At 39.7% G+C, this 19,843-nt stretch overlaps 2 protein-coding genes across 4 annotated transcripts in view; both read right to left on the reverse strand.

The window, feature by feature from the left end:
* Nucleotides 1-8,488, reverse strand: part of dcaf11 (ddb1 and cul4 associated factor 11) — a 21,238-nt gene extending 12,750 nt beyond the window's left edge. Inside the window, exons 1-5 of the mRNA XM_059327337.1 lie at nucleotides 8,304-8,488; nucleotides 7,174-7,438; nucleotides 4,387-4,514; nucleotides 2,396-2,511; nucleotides 1,738-1,802 (exon numbers count right to left, since the gene is read on the reverse strand). Of these exons, the coding sequence (XP_059183320.1) occupies nucleotides 1,738-1,802; nucleotides 2,396-2,511; nucleotides 4,387-4,514; nucleotides 7,174-7,424 (560 nt within the window). The 5' untranslated portion in view covers nucleotides 7,425-7,438; nucleotides 8,304-8,488. The remainder of the gene's footprint in view (nucleotides 1-1,737; nucleotides 1,803-2,395; nucleotides 2,512-4,386; nucleotides 4,515-7,173; nucleotides 7,439-8,303) is intronic.
* A 6,268-nt stretch (nucleotides 8,489-14,756) lies between these two features.
* On the reverse strand, nucleotides 14,757-19,388 carry thtpa (thiamine triphosphatase). Of its 3 annotated transcripts, none has more exons than XM_059327009.1 (4): nucleotides 19,324-19,388; nucleotides 17,887-17,956; nucleotides 16,826-17,377; nucleotides 14,757-15,227 (listed from the first exon to the last, which is right to left on the reverse strand). In XM_059327009.1, exons 2-4 carry the CDS (start codon nucleotides 17,954-17,956, stop codon nucleotides 15,127-15,129), a joined length of 723 nt encoding a protein of 240 aa, XP_059182992.1. In that variant the 5' UTR covers nucleotides 19,324-19,388; the 3' UTR covers nucleotides 14,757-15,126. The 3 variants fall into 3 exon arrangements, with proteins under 3 accessions (XP_059182992.1, XP_059182991.1, XP_059182990.1); XM_059327008.1 differs by having other exon boundaries at nucleotides 19,144-19,325; XM_059327007.1 differs by having other exon boundaries at nucleotides 19,057-19,325.
* Nucleotides 19,389-19,843: the final 455 nt, after the last annotated feature.

The following is a 19,843-nucleotide window of genomic DNA, read 5'->3' on the forward strand; positions in this document are numbered from 1 at the left end:
AGAGTAGAGTGTAGAGTAGAGTAGAGAGTACAGTAGAGTAGAGAGTAGAGTACAGTAGAGTAGAGAGTAGAGTAGAGAGTACAGTAGAGTAGAGAGTAGAGTGTAGAGTAGAGAGAAGAGTAGAGTAGAGTACAGTAGAGTAGAGAGTAGAGTAGAGGAGAGCAGAGAGAAGAATACAGTAGAGTAGAGTGGAGAGTAGAGTACAGTAGAGAGTACAGTAGAGTAGAGAGTAGAGTAGAGTAGAGTAGAGAGAAGAGTACAGTAGAGTAGAGTAGAGTGGAGAGTAGAGTACAGTAAAATAGAGACTACAGTAGAGTAGAGAGTAGAGTAGAGTGTAGAGTAGAGTAGAGAGTACAGTAGAGTAGAGAGTAGAGTAGAGTGGAGAGTAGAGTACAGTAGAGTAGAGTAGAGTGGAGAGTAGAGTACAGTAAAATAGAGACTACAGTAGAGTAGAGAGTAGAGTAGAGTGTAGAGTAGAGTAGAGAGTACAGTGGAGTAGAGAGTAGAGTATAGTAGAGTAGAGAGTAGAGTAGAGTAGAGAGAAGAGTAGAGTAGAGAGTAGAGTGTAGAGTAGAGCACAGTACAGTAGAAAGTAGAGTACAGTAGAGTAGAGAGTAGAGTAGAGAATAGTAGAGTAGAGTAGAGTAGAGACAAGAAGAGTAGAGTAGAATAGAGTAGAGAAGGGTAGAGAAGAGTAGAGAAGAGACGAGAAGAGTAGAGTAGAATAGAGTAGAGTAGAGAAGTAGAGTAGAGTAGAGAAGTAGAGTAGAGTATAGTATAGTAGAGTAGAGAGTAGAGAGTAGAGTAGAATAGAGAGTAGAGTAGAGTATAGTAGAGTAGAGTAGAGCAGAGAGTAGAGTAGTAGAGTAGAGAGTAGAGTAGAGTAGAGAGTAGAGAGTAGAGTAGAGTAGAGAGTAGAGTAGTAGAGTAGAGTAGTAGAGTAGAGAGTAGAGTAGAGAGCAGAGTAGAGAGTAGAGTAGAGTAGTAGAGTAGAGTAGTAGAGTAGAGTACAGTAGAGAGTAGAGTAGAGAGTAGAGTAGAGAGTAGAGTAGTAGATTAGAGAGTAGAGTAGAGTAGAGAGTAGAGTAGTAGAGTAGAGTAGTAGAGTAGAGAGTAGAGTAGAGTAGAGAGTAGAGTAGAGAGTAGAGTAGTAGAGTAGAGTAGTAGAGTAGAGTACAGTAGAGTAGAGAGTAAAGTAGTAGAGTAGAGAGTAGAGTAGAGTAGAGAGTAGAGTAGAGTAGAGAGTAGAGTAGTAGAGTAGAGTACAGTAGAGTAGAGAGTAGAGTAGAGTAGAGTAGAGTAGAGAGTACAGTAGTAGAGTAGAGTAGAGTACAGTAGAGTAGAGAGTAGAGTAGTAGAGTAGAGTAGAGTAGAGAGTAGAGTAGTAGAGTAGAGTCGAGTAGAGAGTAGAGTAGAGAGTAGAGTAGAGTAGAGTAGAGTACAGTAGAGTAAAGTAGTAGAGTAGAGAGTAGAGTAGAGTAGAGAGTAGAGTACAGTAGAGTAGAGTAGAGTAGAGTAGTAGAGTAGAGAGTACAGTAGAGTAGAGTAGAGTAGAGTAGAGTAGAGTAGAGTAGTAGAGTAGAGAGTACAGTAGAGTAGAGTAGAGTAGAGTAGTGTAGTAGAGTAGTAGAGTAGAGTAGAGTAGAGAGTAGAGTAAAGTAGAGTAGAGTAGAGTAGAGTACAGTAGAGTAGAGTAGTAGAGTAGAGTAGAGTAGAGTAGAGTAGAGTAGAACTTACTGTGTGCGGATGCGACTGCACTCTCCGTGGGAGAAGCTGGAGCCTCGACATCTGCCTTGTTCTCTCTGGAGATAAAACATCAAACAACATTAATTGTTTAGTTTAATTCTTAAACTGGCTGATAAACATTTGACTTAAATCATTAATATCTGGACAAACTAGGTAGAAAATAATGTACGTTGCAGTAGAGTAGAGTAGAGTCTCAGTCATTACAAACATGTTGGTTGATGGATGGATGGATAGATAGATAGATAGATAGATAGATAGATAGATAGATAGATAGATAGATAGATAGATAGATAGATAGATAGATAGATAGATAGATAGATAGATAGATAGATAGATAGATAGATAGATAGATAGATAGATAGATAGATAGATAGATAGATAGATAGATAGATGATAGATAGATGGATAGATGGATGGATGGATGGATGGATAGATGGATAGATGGATAGATAGATGGATAGATGGATAGATGGATAGATAGATAGATAGATAGATGGATAGATAGATAGATAGATAGATAGATAGATAGATAGATAGATAGATAGATAGATAGATAGATAGATAGATAGATAGATAGATAGATAGATGGATAGATAGATAGATAGATGGATAGATAGATAGATAAATAAACTTTATTCCATTGTCTGACCTCTGTCAGCATGTGGGTGAAGCTGCGTCCTCTCGGCGTGGACGAGGCCGTGGCCAGCAGGATCTGGGTTCGGATCTCACTGCGGTCCACTTCATTAGTGTCTGGTTGGGTGTCCACTGGGAGCAAAACACAAAAAAACAAGCTAGTAATGATCGGACATATTAATGTTGAGGACTTGTTACTAGGGCTGCAACGATTCGTCGACGTTGTCGACAAAAATCGATATAGTAAGTATAGAAATAGTCGACAATGAATTCCATTGTCGACTATTGTCGCCAGACGTGTTTTTCCAACAGAGTGAGGCATTTCACTTCATTACAATCTCTGCCGAGCGCGAGCGGTAACGTGCACAGAACTGGCGGCGTCCAACACAGCTACACGTACCAAAACTTAGAAAGTTTGGGAGCATTGTAGCCTGGATACAGCCAATAAAAAAATGACTTGCAAGGTTTGCAAAGCAGACCTGCGTATCACGGCAGCACCTCGGTGATGAACGAGCATTTAAATAGAAAGCACGTCAGAACCAAACGGAGTCTGACTCGCCTCGGTAAGATTCAAGTAACATTCAGCCGATACGTTTTGTTTATAAGCGCTTTTTTCGCTTTAAAAGAGAGCTTTAACGTTATGTCTGACGGACGTATTTTAGATTAAATGCATGCAGTCTGAAGCAGAGAGCAGCATGGAGCCTTTCTGCAGAAGAAGCAGATGTGCAGCAGCAACAGGCTCCTCACTGAGTCAGTACTGATGCTGGTCTGTGATACGAGGTTCCAACAGGTGAGCCCAGTTCAACCCAGACTACATCCAGAACCCAGAACCAATTCCACCCACTTGATGGAGCAGAAATACAGTTTTATAAAACACATTTTCCTGTCCAGAAAAAATGGACAGAGGTTGCATTTTTCATTTAAGTACCCATCTTTCTTGTGTTTATTATCATTTGCCACATATTTAAAGCAACTTCATGCTAAATTTAAGAAAAAATTAATAATTATCCGATTAGTCGACTAATCGTTTCAATAGTCGGTGACTAGTCGACTATTAAAATAGTCGTTAGTTGCAGCCCTACTTGTTACTAACGGTAGATTCTGAATCAGAAGCAGAGAACAACCTGCTGACAGGTTCTGTAGTTCTGATTCATCAACGACCATCAGTCACAAAGAAACACAGAGATGATTCTGGAGCAGAGAGGGACAACTCTCTTCAAACTCAAGACTAAATTATGACTCGCTCATTGTGTTTCAAAAACTTTAAAGATGATTTTATTTGGTGTACATGCTTAACAGCTGAACAAAATAAAAAATCACAAAACAGAAATGTCTTCATTATATATGACTAACTTAATACCATCTAACACAAATAACATTTATCTTGGATCTTACTGAATATAACATATTAGCATTACTCAAACTTATATATTTATATACTTATATTACTGGCATTGGTTCATCATGTCTGCTCTGTATCGGCTGGATTCCAGTTATAAACAACACAAACAGCCAGAAGCCTCAACACTGTTCATTAATACAGCAAGGGACTGTTGTTGTTTCAACGGGCAGTTACTGTGGAGATGGTGTTTAGAGAAGATAAACTGATCTTAGTATCAGCAGGTACCTGGTGGGTTGTAGCTTCTATTCTTCTATTCTGTAGTATTTAGAGAAGATAAACTGATCTTAGTATCAGCAGGTACCTGGTGGGTTGTAGCTTCTATTCTTCTATTCTGTAGTATTTAGAGAAGATAAACTGATCTTAGTATCAGCAGGTACCTGGTGGGTTGTAGCTTCTATTCTTCTATTCTGTTGTATTTAGAGAAGATAAACTGATCTTAGTATCAGCAGGTACCTGGTGGGTTGTAGCTTCTATTCTTCTATTCTGTTGTATTTAGAGAAGATAAACTGATCTTAGTATCAGCAGGTACCTGGTGGGTTGTAGCTTCTATTCTTCTATTCTGTTGTATTTAGAGAAGATAAACTGATCTTAGTATCAGCAGGTACCTGGTGGGTTGTAGCGGTCCCCCAGCCGGCCCTCCCAGGCCCCGTCGCTGTCCTCATCAGAGTCGGAGTAGGACTGGACCAGCTGCAGCCCCGTGGCCCCGCTGCCGTGGACCAGCCGCACCTGGCCCCTGAACACAACACAGGTCAACCAATCAAACATTAGTATGGCCCCTGAACACAACACCAGGCCAACCAATCAAAAGTTACCACCTGGCCCCTGAACACAACACCAGGTCAGCCAATCAAACGTTAGTATGGCCCCTGAACACAACACAGGTCAGCCAATCAAACATTAGTATGGCCCCTGAACACAACACAGGTCAACCAATCAAACGTTAGTATGGCCCCTGAACACAACACCAGGTCAACCAATCAAACGTTAGTATGGCCCCTGAACACAACACAGGTCAACCAATCAAACGTTAGTATGGCCCCTGAACACAACACCAGGCCAACCAATCAAACGTTAGTATGGCCCCTGAACACAACACCAGGCCAACCAATCAGACGCTAGTATAACCTCTACAGCCAGGAACACACGTCTTTATTAGAGTTGAAACATTCATTCAGAAAACAAACAGTCCAGTGGTGAGACACCATGCTGTGCATTAAAATATGGCCTTTATTTATTTATTTATTTATTTATATATTTATTTATTTCTACTGAGCTGCTCCACTGTAACAGACGGAGGATCAGTAGCTCACCTCAGGGTTCTTCAAGCTAACTGAAGTCTACATATGAATTTAAACTGAAGTCTACATATTAATTTAAACTGAGTTCTACATATTAATTTAAACTGAAGTCTACATATGAATTTAAACTGAAGTCTACATATTAATTTAAACTGAATTCTACATATTAATTTAAACTGAGTTCTACATATTAATTTAAACTGAATTCTACATATTAATTTAAACTGAAGTCTACATATTAATTTAAACTGAATTCTACATATTAATTTAAACTGAAGTCTACATATTAATTTAAACTGAAGTCTACATATTAATTTAAACTGAAGTCTACATATTAATTTAAACTGAAGTCTACATATTAATTTAAACTGAAGTCTACATATTAATTTAAACTGAGTTCTACATATTAATTTAAACTGAATTCTACATATTAATTTAAACTCTTTCTACTTCTAGTATGAGCTGTCTGCTGTGTGGTTACCAGAGGCCTAACGTGGATCACTGAAGTGCTTCAAACTTCTTCTTGTTTCATTAAAAAAGTGTTTTTTAACAGGAGGAATTTTCAGAAAGTTCCCAGCCACTTTAACAACATTAAAATCAAACGGGAATAATGATGGGAAATTCCCAACCTCAACCGTTTCCAGAAACCTTCCTGCCACATGCCATCACCTGCACACTAACAGCTAAACGTTTTATACACTGTTCACTGCACCTATATTTTATACTGTATATTTATATTTTATGCTGCACTAGAATCAATACTCCTTCTTTAGACATTTTTATTTTTATAGCATTTTATTGCTTGAATATGCCTCGGTTGTTATTTATATTCCATTGTGTTGTTATTGTCCCTGTGTATAATGTTGCTGCTACACTGTCAGTCAGTCAGTCAGTCAGTAAATCAGTCAGTAAATCAGTCAGTCAGTCAGTAAATCAGTCAGTCAGTCAGTCAGTCAGTCAGTAAATCAGTCAGTCTATCTTACCTTCTCAGCTTTAGAAGCAGTAGAATATAACAGAGTGGTTTAATTATTTTCTCCCCTGACAGAAAGATAAATCTCTGTAGGTTTTCCTTTAACTTGGATTCTGCTGATTCTCCTATTTTGTGCCATTTATGTCTCATAAACTGACCCGATGCAAAACATTTTCATAGCAGGTATTGTACTTACTTTTCTTCTATGTAAATTAAGGATGGGGAAAAATGATTTATTTGAGTATTGCATTTTTTTCCTCTTTAGATTTTTAATGCTTGATGATATAAATTGAAAGAATTCTTCATTTTAATCTATGCAGAGGTGGAAAAAGTCACTGCTTTTGCATATCAGTTTCAATAAAAGCAAAACCAAAATTATAAAGACTGACTGACGTGATGTGCATTTTTTTGGAAATATGTCTTTTATACAGTTTTGAAGACTGCATGATTAAACTTTCTTTCATGGTCTACTGTTAGAAAAGTAAACAAAAATTGCAGTAAGGCATAATGTGCAATCGCAATACTTTTACAATTGCAATACATATTGAATGAGCACGCAAATATCATGATGGTATTGAGTCTAAAGCCGAATGTCTTAAACACATTTAATTAACCCCAAACATTTAAATTACATTTAATCAATTTAGATCTGTTAATTCCAAGAGATTTAAATTGATGAGCTGATATTGTGTACATGTTCTGAATATTAACCCTTACTAAAGCTACCTGTGCAGGCTAAGTGACCATAAAAAAGGAATCTGGGAACATTTATGTAAGGTAATATACAAAATATACAATATGTTGCACAGCTGTTATAATGCACTGCAATGCATCACACATTCTGTTATTCTGGTCTCTTAGTGCGTCTACTTCTTTGATCTGGGATTGACACATGAAAACCCAGTTTATCTGAGACTCTTGTTTATCTGAGACTCTTGTTTATCTGAGACTCTTGTTTATCTGAGACTCTTGTTTATCTGAGACTCTTGTTTATCTGAGACTCTTGTTTATCTGAGACTCTTGTTTATCTGAGACTCTTGGATTTGTGACATTATCGATATAAACAATACACCACCATGCAACAACGTGAGCCAGAGGACAGGTGTTATCTGCTGGTGTTTCACCTCCTCAGTAGGTAAGCCAGCACTTCAGCTAAGTCCACGTCCTCCTCTGATGCCGGCTGCCTGTCTCCTTGCTGCCTGTCTCCTTGCTGCCTGTCTCCTTGCTGCCTGTCTCCTTGCTGCCTGTCTGCCGTCCTGCGGCCTCGGCTGCTGCTGCTGCTGCTCTGGGTTGGTTCTGCTTCAGGCTGCTCCGCTGGGTTGCCACTGGAAGAACCCCTTCCACCAGACATCCCAGAACTGGACTGAGAGCCCATAGACTGGAGAGGGCCTGGCAGGACACAATAAAATACCATTAACTTATTTAAAAAAGTTCTTAAAAACAGGATGATCAATTACATGAGTTAGAGTAATGAGTGGTGACACGTGCTATGCTGCTGCTACTTTTGTTTTGTTTGTTCTGTATGTTTGATTGTCTTTTTTTTTTAAGGAAGATGGAAGAAAGGAGGAAGAAAGGAAATGAGAAAAGGAAGGAAGGGAAGGGGGGAGGAAAGGAAGAAGAAAGGGAAAAAATCAAGCAGCTTCTCTCTTTTCTCACTTTCGTGACTGCTTATTTCTTTAACTAATAAATAACAGATTGTACATTTTTAATCTTTAAATTAGGTTGTAACAGGGTAGGCGTAATAAGCTGCTTCAGCCTTTCGGTCCAAATGTCTATTATCAATTTTATGTCTCTGTTTCCTTATTGTTTACTTTGATCAATGTTTTTTCTGGTTTGTTACTTTTCTTTTAATGACATGTATTGACCGAAATAAAGGAAACAATCGCTTCAGGTGAACCTGGGGAGCCAGGTGAACAGAATGATGGCTTCAGGTGAACCTGGGGAGCCAGGTGAACAGAATGATCGCTTCAGGTGAACCTGGGGAGCCAGGTGAACAGAATGATGGCTTCAGGTGAACCTGGGGAGCCAGGTGAACAGAAAGGAAATGGGAAAGTTGGGTAATAATAATGGCTGCATAACAACAGTCTGTTACCTAAACTGGCACCAACTCAAGTTATGTATTCAAGATATTATTATTATTATTATTATTATTATTAATGTAACAGACTCGTTGTTAGTGGTGCTGAACGTTAGCTTCATGATTAAATGCACAGGTTGGTTGTTAGCTAGCTAAGATGCTAACGGCTAACATTACCGTCTGACAGTCCAACGCTCTTCTGACAGCTCGGCCCGGCTGTTCCCCGGTCCGCCGTCCCTCCCGCCGGGTCGGTACCTGCCTCCTCTCACGGTGAATGTGTGTGGCAGCAGAGAGGATCAGGCGGCTAGCAGCACAGACTCTAGATAAATACAAACAGTCCGTGAGTCGCCATGTTGTTTACAAAAGTGTGAAAAAACCCTGCGCGTGCCCCTGCGCGTGCCCGTGCCCTGTCGCCGTCACGTGACCGACCCTGTTATTCTGGCGCTCGTGCCAGTTCACCTGATCAAAACAAAGACTGACTGAAAATCAATGACACGTTTAAAATACTATCAGTAGACAAACATTGATACATAAATATATATATAAATACATGTAGAAATAAACTTAAATTGTATAAATAAATACAAAAAATATGGAAAATATTTTCACATTAATAAATATATTTATTTAGGTAATTTTGTATTTAGTCATTCATTTATTTCTACATTTTCATTTATTTAGTTAGTCGTTTCCACATTTATTTTTTACCTTTTCATATGTATTTATTTATAAATGTATTTTTTTAGATTTCTACATGTTTCTGTATTTATTTCTACATTTATTTCTGCCAGACTTTTGTAACCCAACAATGTCAACATGTCAGTTAGCTGGGCGGTTCCAACATCACTCTGAAGCACGGTTGGTACAAAACTATAAACTATTTCAATATTTAAAAAAAAAGATTTCCACGAAACAAAAAACAAAATCAAAGACAGAGTAAAATAAACAAGGTAGAAACCATTATAACACACGTTTGATAAAATTCTGGGATATACAACTGTCACATAATAAGATTTCAAACAGAAATCATGGTAAGACGAGCTCCAGCTCCATCCATACACACATGAAACATACAAGATATTAAAATAAACGTGAAAATCATTAACAGCCACATTGAAAGCAGAATTTAAAAAAAGCAACAGGATACAAACACAGGAAGCCATGCAGTTAGTTAAGGAGAGGTGTGATATGATGTTAGTGAGGCTATTAAAATATGCATATGAGCATCATGACAAATGCAATTTGTTATCAAGAAAAATTGCATTTTTATTTATTTATTATTTATCTGTTCTGCTCATTCATTTGCCAAAATAACAAAATGAACCTATGGGCACAAGTGGGAGAGACAAAAGTGCTTCAGAAAAAATAACTTTACTTTGAAGATGTCACAATATATCTTTTTGTTGTTGTTTTGTGTCTTGCTGTCGTTGTTACACTTCTCTGTTATTTTTGTGCTATTTGTAGTTGTTCTGTGGAGTTGCTTGGGTCTTTTTGTTGGTATTTTTTGTGGTTGTTTTGTCCATTTTTCCCTTCTCCGTTCACGTTTTATCTCTTTTTAGTTGCTTTGTGTCTCTATGTAGTCATGTTGTGTCTCTTTGTGGTTGTTTTGAGTCTCTGTAGTTGTCTTGTTTCTCTTCGGGTTGGTGTTCCTTCTTTGAGTGACATTTTGTAGGTGAAGGGCCGAGGGGCCCCTGACTCTTGGGGCCCATGTGCCTTTGCCTTGTAGGCCTTTGCAGTAATCCATTCATGACTGCACATGGTTGTTGTCTATGAGGGATCTGTGCCAGGAGTCCTTGATCTCATAATCCATAGGTCAGACATACAGCGCCATGATTCAGCTCCTTCAAATACAATCTGATCACAAACCAGGTAGATTAATATGGATTGCCTCCACATTTCTTCCTCCAAACTTTGGAATATGCTCCACTGTGACAACTACAATGTGCAGGTCCTCATGACACAACCTATATTATTACATCACCCTGGCTCCGCCTTGACGGGGTCCCTGAGGCAAAATCTATTTAAGCTATGTATTTTCTTTATTCAGTGTACATAATATAGTGATAAAAAAGGCTACAATATTGGTAATGTGGGAGGAGTTTCTCTGCTTTAGAAATAAGTTGGGATGTCCACATGCACATATTTATGACATCACAAAATGTAAAGCCAATCATGGGTCAATATGTAAACACTGCACATACATATTACTCAAGTGTCAATGTGGAAACTTGAGCACATAGTAAAGTTACTTTGGAAAGCAGTTCCAGTTGAGCTTTTGGTGGAGTAGTTTGGATATTACAGTCGATATTAAATATGTCAGACTGTGCTGTTTCAGGCTTCCCTCCACTATCTGCCAGGAATCCTGCTGAAGCAGATATGGATGGACTTTATTTATGTGCAACGCTTCAGACCTTCCTATACATTGGGAATCCGTATTTGCGGCGCACATTTTAGTAAGGACTGTTTCGTTAATTACTTTCAAAGGTCCATGGGTTTTACAATAAAACTGATTGTGAAGCCTGATGCAGTGCCTTCCGTTTCTCCTGGAGGAGCAGAGTTAAAGCATGTAGGCTAAGTATTAAAGTATCTAAGAGTTTCCTCCTGCAGCTTCCACTCACCGCATGAGAAGAGAGTTAGCTTACAACAGCTAGCTGGCTACTGAAGTTACATTATTATTATTATTATTATTGTTATTATTATTTAGTTCACAGATCGCATCCCTCAGCTGGATGAAGCAACACAACCTCCGTCTCCTGTGATTTAATCTGTTAGTTATTAGATGAGCTGTAGATCAGCTGTGTGTTGATGCTGTGGATTGGAATCATAACGCTGCAAGAGGACGTAACTCTGACGCAAGGACGTCGGTTATGACGCGTTACGTATTGACTAACACGCTCCTAACACTGATTGTCTAAATAATAATAAAAAAAAAACAAAAAAAACAAAAACAAACACTGATTGTCTGATTTTATCACTAATACAATTTGAAAGGTTTCCTTAATTATGTAATAAAATGATTCACATTTAGTTTATTTATACAGTCTGAGGTTTTGCCCTGCAGGTTTACACTGTAATAATACTCTACCAAAATACTATGATTGTTGTTATTCTTTCTATCTATCTATCTATCTATCTATCTATCTATCTATCTATCTATCTATCTATCTATCTATCTATCTATCTATCTATCTATCTATCTATCTATTGTCAGAATGCACTGTGTGCCATCCAAAGAAGAAAACTGAATATTCCTAAACATTTTTCTCTCTTTTAATGTACCTATTTCATTCATGTGTCTTGTTTGTTATTAATCTGTATGTTTGGAACATGTGCCTTGTCTTTTATTATGATAATGCCTTATGGTCTGGTTAATGTCAGCTGGTCTCAAAGGTTAAACTCTCGTCTTGGTAACATCGATGTTCATCCATTCTTTATACTTGCAATGACTCTAATATTGTTTTGTTTTGTCGTTTATAAAGGGGGAAGCTGCAACATGTTTTAAAGAGCAGATGTGTCCTGTCAGTGTGAGGTCTCCGTTTAAAGGGGACCAGGACTGTGGGGACCCAGCTGTCAGGATCCAGTGAGGTCTCCGTCTAAAGGGGACCAGGACTGTGGGGACCCAGCTGTCAGGATCCAGTGAGGTCTCCGTCTAAAGGGGACCAGGACTGTCGGGACCCAGCTGTCAGGATCCAGTGAGGTCTCCGTTTAAAGGGGACCAGGACTGTGGGGACCCAGCTGTCAGGATCCAGTGAGGTCTCCGTTTAAAGGGGACCAGGACTATGGGGACCCAGCTGTCAGGATCCAGTGAGGTCTCCGTCTAAAGGGGACCAGGACTGTGGGGACCCAGCTGTCAGGATCCAGTGAGGTCTCCGTTTAAAGGGGACCAGGACTGTGGGGACCCAGCTGTCAGGATCCAGTGAGGTCTCCGTCTAAAGGGGACCAGGACTGTGGGGACCCAGCTGTCAGGATCCAGTGAGGTCTCCGTCTAAAGGGGACCAGGACTGTGGGGACCCAGCTGTCAGGACTCTGAAACACAGGAGGAGCGTAGGTGTGTGTGTCTTCAATGATTGATGATTGATCCATGTGTGAACATGCTAACCCATGTAGCATGTAGCATGTTCCTCTATGGGAAACACTTTATTACTGTGTGTGTGTGTGTGTGTGTGTGTCACAGGTGTTCAGACAAAGCTGCCTGGAACAAACAAACAAACAAACAAACAGGTGTTAACAGGTAGAGCAGACACCTCCTCCACCACCTCCTCCATCACCTCCTCCATCACCTCCTCCTCCACCTCCTCCATCACCTCCTCCACCACCTCCTCCATCACCTCCTCCATCACCTCCTCCATCACCTCCTCCATCACCTCCTCCATCACCTCCTCCTCCACCTCCTCCATCACCTCCTCCACCACCTCCTCCATCACCTCCTCCATCACCTCCTCCACCACCTCCTCCATCACCTCCTCCATCACCTCCTCCACCACCTCCTCCATCACCTCCTCCATCACCTCCTCCTCCACCTCCTCCATCACCTCCTCCATCACCTCCTCCATCACCTCCTCCTCCACCTCCTCCATCACCTCCTCCACCACCTCCTCCACCACCTCCTCCATCACCTCCTCCATCACCTCCTCCTCCACCTCCTCCATCACCTCCTCCACCACCTCCTCCATCACCTCCTCCATCACCTCCTCCTCCACCTCCTCCATCACCTCCTCCACCACCTCCTCAAACAGGTGTTAACAGGTAGAGCAGACACCTCCTCCATCACCTCCTCCATCACCTCCTCCTCCACCTCCTCCACCTCCTCCATCACCACCTCCTCAAACAGGTGTTAACAGGTAGAGCAGAGCAATCTGTTGAAGGGCTCATCTCCCAGACACCTCCTCCATCACCTCCTCCATCACCTCCTCCTCCACCTCCTCCATCACCTCCTCCACCACCTCCTCCATCACCTCCTCCATCACCTCCTCCTCCACCTCCTCCATCACCTCCTCCACCACCTCCTCAAACAGGTGTTAACAGGTAGAGCAGACACCTCCTCCATCACCTCCTCCATCACCTCCTCCTCCACCTCCTCCACCTCCTCCATCACCACCTCCTCAAACAGGTGTTAACAGGTAGAGCAGAGCAATCTGTTGAAGGGCTCATCTCCCAGACACCTCCTCCATCACCTCCTCCATCACCTCCTCCACCACCTCCTCCATCACCTCCTCCATCATCTCCTCCACCACCTCCTCCATCACCTCCTCCACCACCTCCTCCATCACCTCCTCCACCACCTCCTCCATCACCTCCTCCACCACCTCCTCCATCACCTCCTCCACCACCTCCTCCATCACCTCCTCCACCACCTCCTCGTGGAGTAAATGATGTCATGTTGTAATGTCTACTCTACGTAGTGTATGGTGTTCTGGTCTCAGAGTTGCAGGAATGAATGGATGCGTGAGGTCTTGAATAAGTTGACCGAGCCGTCGTTTCTTCGTCGTTTCGTAGATGAAAACGCGGCGCTGGACTGAACCCAGCAGTCTCTGCATACTAATTACTATTTAATCTGTCGTTCTTAACAAGAGCATGCTGCAAAGAATTAAAACAGTCAATCTAGTGCCTCCGCTCATCTATTATATATTAATATCTGCAGCATACCTGTGGCAACACTGCTTTTAATTTATCTCATTATAATGAGAAAAACCAAAAAGAAAAGTAATATAATAACACTGCCACAGCCATGCATGTAGGAGTCAACTCAATCGTTTTATTATTACACATCCTACATAATATCACATTTTCTTTACTGTAATGATAGGCCAGAAATTTGGAATTTTTATAGTGTGACCAAAATAAGATGACACCTGTGTTACTTGCAAAACAAAAGTGACTTAATTTTTGTGTTGTGCTGCAACACAATGATTGTGGCCTAATGAAGAAATGTAAATGATTTAAGAGGTGCTGGATTATTCACACAATATTATCACATGTATCACAGGACTCAACACATTTTAGCCCATTTAACACTAGAGCAGATTATTAAAACATTAACATGAATGTAAAGATTTCTAGGCTTTTGTTACTTTTCAGGAGATTTAACATGAAAAACATGATACATTTAAAATGATTAGACTTTTTTTTTTAAATGAAACCTCATAACAGTATATTAAGTACTTAAAATAAGCCCTGTCTTTACAAAATTAAAACGCTGCATACATAAACACATCAATAATAATTATCCAATAATATATTCGGAATATATAAAACAATCAGAGTGGGGCCATTCTACATTATGAGTACTTTTATTTTTGATACTTTAAGAACATTTTGATGTGAATACTTTTATACTTTAAGTTAAAAACGTTTTGAATGCAGGACTTTTAATTGTAGTGGAGTAATTCCACAGTGTTTTTAGTTCTTTTACTGCAGTAAAGGATCTGAACACGTTGGATCACATTCAGTCAGAGCAGCTGCAGTATTTACACATTTACCTAAATTAGTCTTCATAGAAAAACTAAAAATCCATCTGCTGAGGTCAAACTAACAGGAAGAATCCTGACCTTCACACTGTGCAGCTCTTCACCTGGAAACGTTTCATTTGTCTAATTATCTGCATTTTCAATACAACACAGTACAAAATGGTCATTATTAATAGTGCATCAACACTATGACACCTTGTTTATTTCCAGTGTTCACACTTCCTCTCACACGCTCCATATTACAGCCAGGAGAAAATATAACTGTATAAATAATGTGGTGGACAGGACGCAGAGCAGCCTGCAAGTGTAAATGTCAAGTGGCCATTTCTAGTTTATAATATTACATTATACATTATAATACCGCAAATTTAGGAAATGCCACGAGAGATTCATGTCTGTACAGTGAGTGAATACAGTTACAATTGACATCTGAATTACTTCTAATAAAATAATAAATAATGCCTCAGTATTACAGAAATGCCTTCATCGTTGAGCTGTAAGCGTTACAGACTGTGTGTAATATATAATATTCCTTATAAAACATGTGCACTCAGTAGCCTTGCATAGTGCTCTGGGTGATTTCTTTGAAGGTAAACGTGCATCTTCCCTTCAACTCGCTGATCTCCAGTCAGACCTGTCAAAAAATAATAAGAAAATATATTATCAGAATATCAAATTGATATCTTACTTGATTAATAGAATCATTATATTAAATATGTTGCAGTGCTGTGAAAAAGTATTCACCCCCTTGTTGATTTCTTCTGTTTTTGACACCTAACTGTGTCAGATCTTGAAAAAAGTTTTTAAATGTTCATTTTAATTTATTGAAGGAGAATGTTAGTTAGTCCTTCAAACAATGGAGCAAACTGAATTAATAATTAGACTAATAATTACAGCCAACCTGCTCAATCTGAGCATCACTTCAAGAGAAACTTTACAGCAAGGAGCAGTTGGATAAAGGGTCTAAACAAGCAGAAGAGAATGTTGAAAGAAAGTTATTGAAGTATATATTTCTTAAAATGGTTACAAAGCCATTTCTAAGGCTGATGGACTCCAAATGGACTAAGAACAAGGTGAATCTTCCCCCGGAGACCAAAATCCCTCCAGTGGTATGAAAGACTGATTCCACCATCAGATGGGTTCGGTTGTAGAAGTTGTTGCTTCAGTTGTTGCAACTAGTTATAATGTTTAGAGTAGCAATTAGTTTTTCTTCTGGTTGGTCATTTTATTTCATGGGGTGGCTGAGGCTCGGCTGGTAGCAGTCACTGCCTGACCATGGTAGCGTACACGGTAAATGGGATATAATATAATAAATATATAGCGATTTTCTACTGCGACCACTCAAAGTGTTTTAACACAACAGACTGATTCTACTGACTCATTCACCCTTTCACCCTTTCATCCATTCACACATTCTGATGGCCGAGGCTACCCGGAGCCACCTCCACCATCAGGAATCATTCAGACACGCAACATCCACAGAAATCTGGGGTTCAGTGTTTCCAAGGACACTTTTACATCAGGGTCAGGGATCGAACCACCGAGCTCCCGATCAGTGGTCACCAGCCGAGCCTCATGCCTGAATGCCTGAATGCCTGAAGCCGGCCTCGGGCCAGAACCTGAACCCAAATGGCTGCTGATGCTGAGCAGGTCGCAGCGTTTAGCGTAGCCTAGTCAGTTTTTGAACGTGTGTGATAAAACTTTATTCATTCCAAAGGAAATTCTGGTTCCAGATTGCTCCAAAGTTACAGAAACATTTAGAAAAACATTCACATTATAGGATAATATAAGAAAAATAATGAAAAAAATAGGTAACAATAACAATATATAATATAAATATAACAATATTTAAAAAATCTAAAAAGTAAGAGTTATGTTAGAGTGCAGATGACATGGCAGGATGTAATATACAGATATATAGCATGGGCAATATAAATATATAAACGAGCTCTTTCTGTGGTGTAAAGTGCTTTAAGTGCTCTCAAAGACTAAAAGCACTATATATAATAATAATATATATAAGTGTCCATGTACCATTACCATTCATTCAATAAGTCACATTAACATTTAAAACTGTCATTTGCATTTACTCACGCTGTATTCAATTGTATTTGAAGATCTAAAACAGTGCAACACATGCAACAATGGCAGAAAGGGGAAACATAATTTTTCATGGCGCTGAATATATATTTATATATATATATGAATATTTCTGTAAGTTTGACAGCTCACCCAGCTTTCCAGCCGTTCTCTCAATCTTCTCCAAGGCGGACTGGACGTCTCCTCCCTCTGGAACCAGGACCTCTATTTCTCCCACATGGTAGCCAAAGTCAGCCTGGTCCAGGTCTACCTGCACCCCCTCCTCCTGCAGAGAGAAGGACCGCCGCTCTGTAGTAAACTCTGCAAAACACACCAGATTCATCTGGTCCAGCCAGGACTGGTGGGACTGGTAGGACTGGTGGTCCTGAGGGCTGGTCTCCGTCTCTCCGTCCTCACCAACGTCTCTCAGGACCTCCTTGACTCTCAGGACCTCCTTGACTCTCAGGACCTCCTTGACTCTCAGGACCTCCTTGACTCTCAGCAGGATCTCAGGCAGGTTGGTGATCTCCTTGTAGCGAGAGCACAGTGCAGCCGCTTTATTCTCTTCTGTCCCGCTGGCTGATGTCGGACACTTCAACTCCCAGCATCCTTTGCGTTTACGCAGCCAGGTGTCTCTCAGCGTCAGGTGGAACTGGGGCGTGTCGAAGTACTGGTCATGGAACTGGTGCTGCCCAACACACACCGCTGAGGAACAGAGAGATGGATTAAAAACACCAATCATAAATAAATATAAAAGCACTAATGAGGCTGATACAGATAATTAAACTTCATTATTAACCAGAGACAGATGGCCAGAGTCACTACAGTCAGTTAGTGTCATTAAAAGTCCTTCAGTGGCCGTTTACACGTTGATGTGGATCACAGCATCATTAATGTCTCTATTCTGAGTTTACCCATGCATATATGTATATATATGTATATATATACCCATGCATATATGTATATATATGTATATATATACCCATGCATATATGTATATATATGTATATATATACCCATGCATATATGTATATATATGTATATATATACCCATGCATATATGTATATATATGTATATATATATACACATGCATATATGTATATATATGTATATATATACCCATGCATATATGTATATATGTATATATATACCCATGCATATATGTATATATATACCCATGCATATATGTGTGCTAGACACATTAAACACGTACCCCCGATCTCCTCCAGTGTTCTCACAGTTTCAGCGTTGCACACAAATTTTCTTTCCACTTCCACACTCATCTGAAATGAAGAGCAACACCAACAACAGATTACACATCCAGCTAAAGAGTACAAGCTTCAGGTCAGATATCTATCTTTTTAATAGTTTTATACATGAATGTGTGTGTTTTCATTGAGTATATTGGCCATATTAAGAAAAAAGAGAAAAACTTGGTTGTTATTTTGTTCTTTGACAGTTTTTCTTAGAAACACCTACAAAGCACTAACGTTAACAGTAACAGGGATCACTTATTATAAGATATCAATATCAAGCCAAAAGTTAAATGCTCTTTTAAAGACTTTTTAAAATAAAGCATTAAACCAATGGTGGAAACTAGCTTCATGCATTCACTCCAGTACTGTGCAGTTAGTACAGTACAGTTTGAGGTACCTGTACTTTGCTTGAGTACTTAAAGTTTCAGAGGGAAATATTGTACTTCCATATTGTACAGCTTTAGTTATTGATATTCAAAACTATATATACACAATACATTATTGTAGATAAAACTACCAAAAATATATGTATTTCTTTATTAATTTCCTGTGATAAATATACAGTACTGTGCAAAAGTCTTAGGCAGGTGTGAACAAATGCCTCGAAGAATTGATCGGGATGGTTTCACTAAATATTGATTTGATTTTTCTTCTGATCACTCACTTAGCATTTTGTTAATTGATAAAAAAAACCCAATTAACATTTCTTTTTTGAAAGCATCCTTATTTAACAGCATTTTTCCACACATGCCTAAAATTTAACCCTAACCCTAACACACACACACACACACACACACTCTCTGTATGACATCTACGTTAAAAAAGCTCATGAATTCTTCTACAAAACTTATAATAAGTAAGCAGGGTGGCAAAATATTAGAAACCCCTCAATACACTGAAGTCCAGTTCAACACCACTGCAGGCCGAAATACAACCTTAATAATAATAATAATAATAATAATAATAAACATGACCTCTTTGTCTAACAAAACTACACCATTCTTATCTTTGCAATGACAACAATTTATGGTGGAGCTATTGATTAGATTAGAATGTAGGCTAATGTATTTGCAGCCAATCACAATGTTAATATAAACATTTTGAATGTGTGGTAATGAAGTATTTACCCCTGTAGCAGGGCTGATGAAGCATTGTGGCCCTGCAGTATTTAAGTTGTTGTAAAGTATTATATAAAGTATTATAGCAGCACACACCAGTAGCTCCTCATTAAAAACAAGCCCGAACCATTCAGCCTGCTGCTGCTGCAGACTCCTGAACTACCAGTCACTAGTCTAGCAGACTGGACCAGAGTAGTTAAAGTCACCATCCAGCAGACTGGACCAGAGTAGTTAAAGTCACCATCCAGCAGACTGGACCAGAGTAGTAAAAGTCACCGTAGCGGTCTGATCCGTGTCCCCTCAGCGCCACAAGTCCTCATATCAGATAATAACCGAGCGGCAGATCAATCAGCGGCTCCAACACGTCAGCGCAGTTTATTTAGCGCAGGCGCAGTGTGAGCCACCTATCAGGGTGTTCAGGAGCATCACTTCCTGTCCCAGTAACGCAGGGGCATGCAGATGGTGCAGCTTTAATCCGCTCTGCTTCATAAATATTTATCCCACATACTCCACTGTTGATGTGCGCCACACCTATCATCTGATTGAAAACATGTCATCATAATAATAATAATAATGCGCTGAGTCGAGCCTCTGCGGCCACATCTTTATTATATATATATATATATCATATCTTTATTATTCAGCCTTAATTAACTCGTCACACTCTTTGTGGCAATGCGAGTTGGCAGAATGGGGACTCATTCTTTATTCACCTTTAATGGAGAAACCAGGAAGGTTTCACATTAAAGGGGGTTCCGTGTAATCTACAGACTTTGTGGGTGGGGAAATGATCTTT

Source organism: Centropristis striata, chromosome 23 (assembly GCF_030273125.1).
Source record: "Centropristis striata isolate RG_2023a ecotype Rhode Island chromosome 23, C.striata_1.0, whole genome shotgun sequence".
Classification (NCBI taxonomy): Eukaryota; Metazoa; Chordata; class Actinopteri; order Perciformes; family Serranidae; genus Centropristis; species Centropristis striata.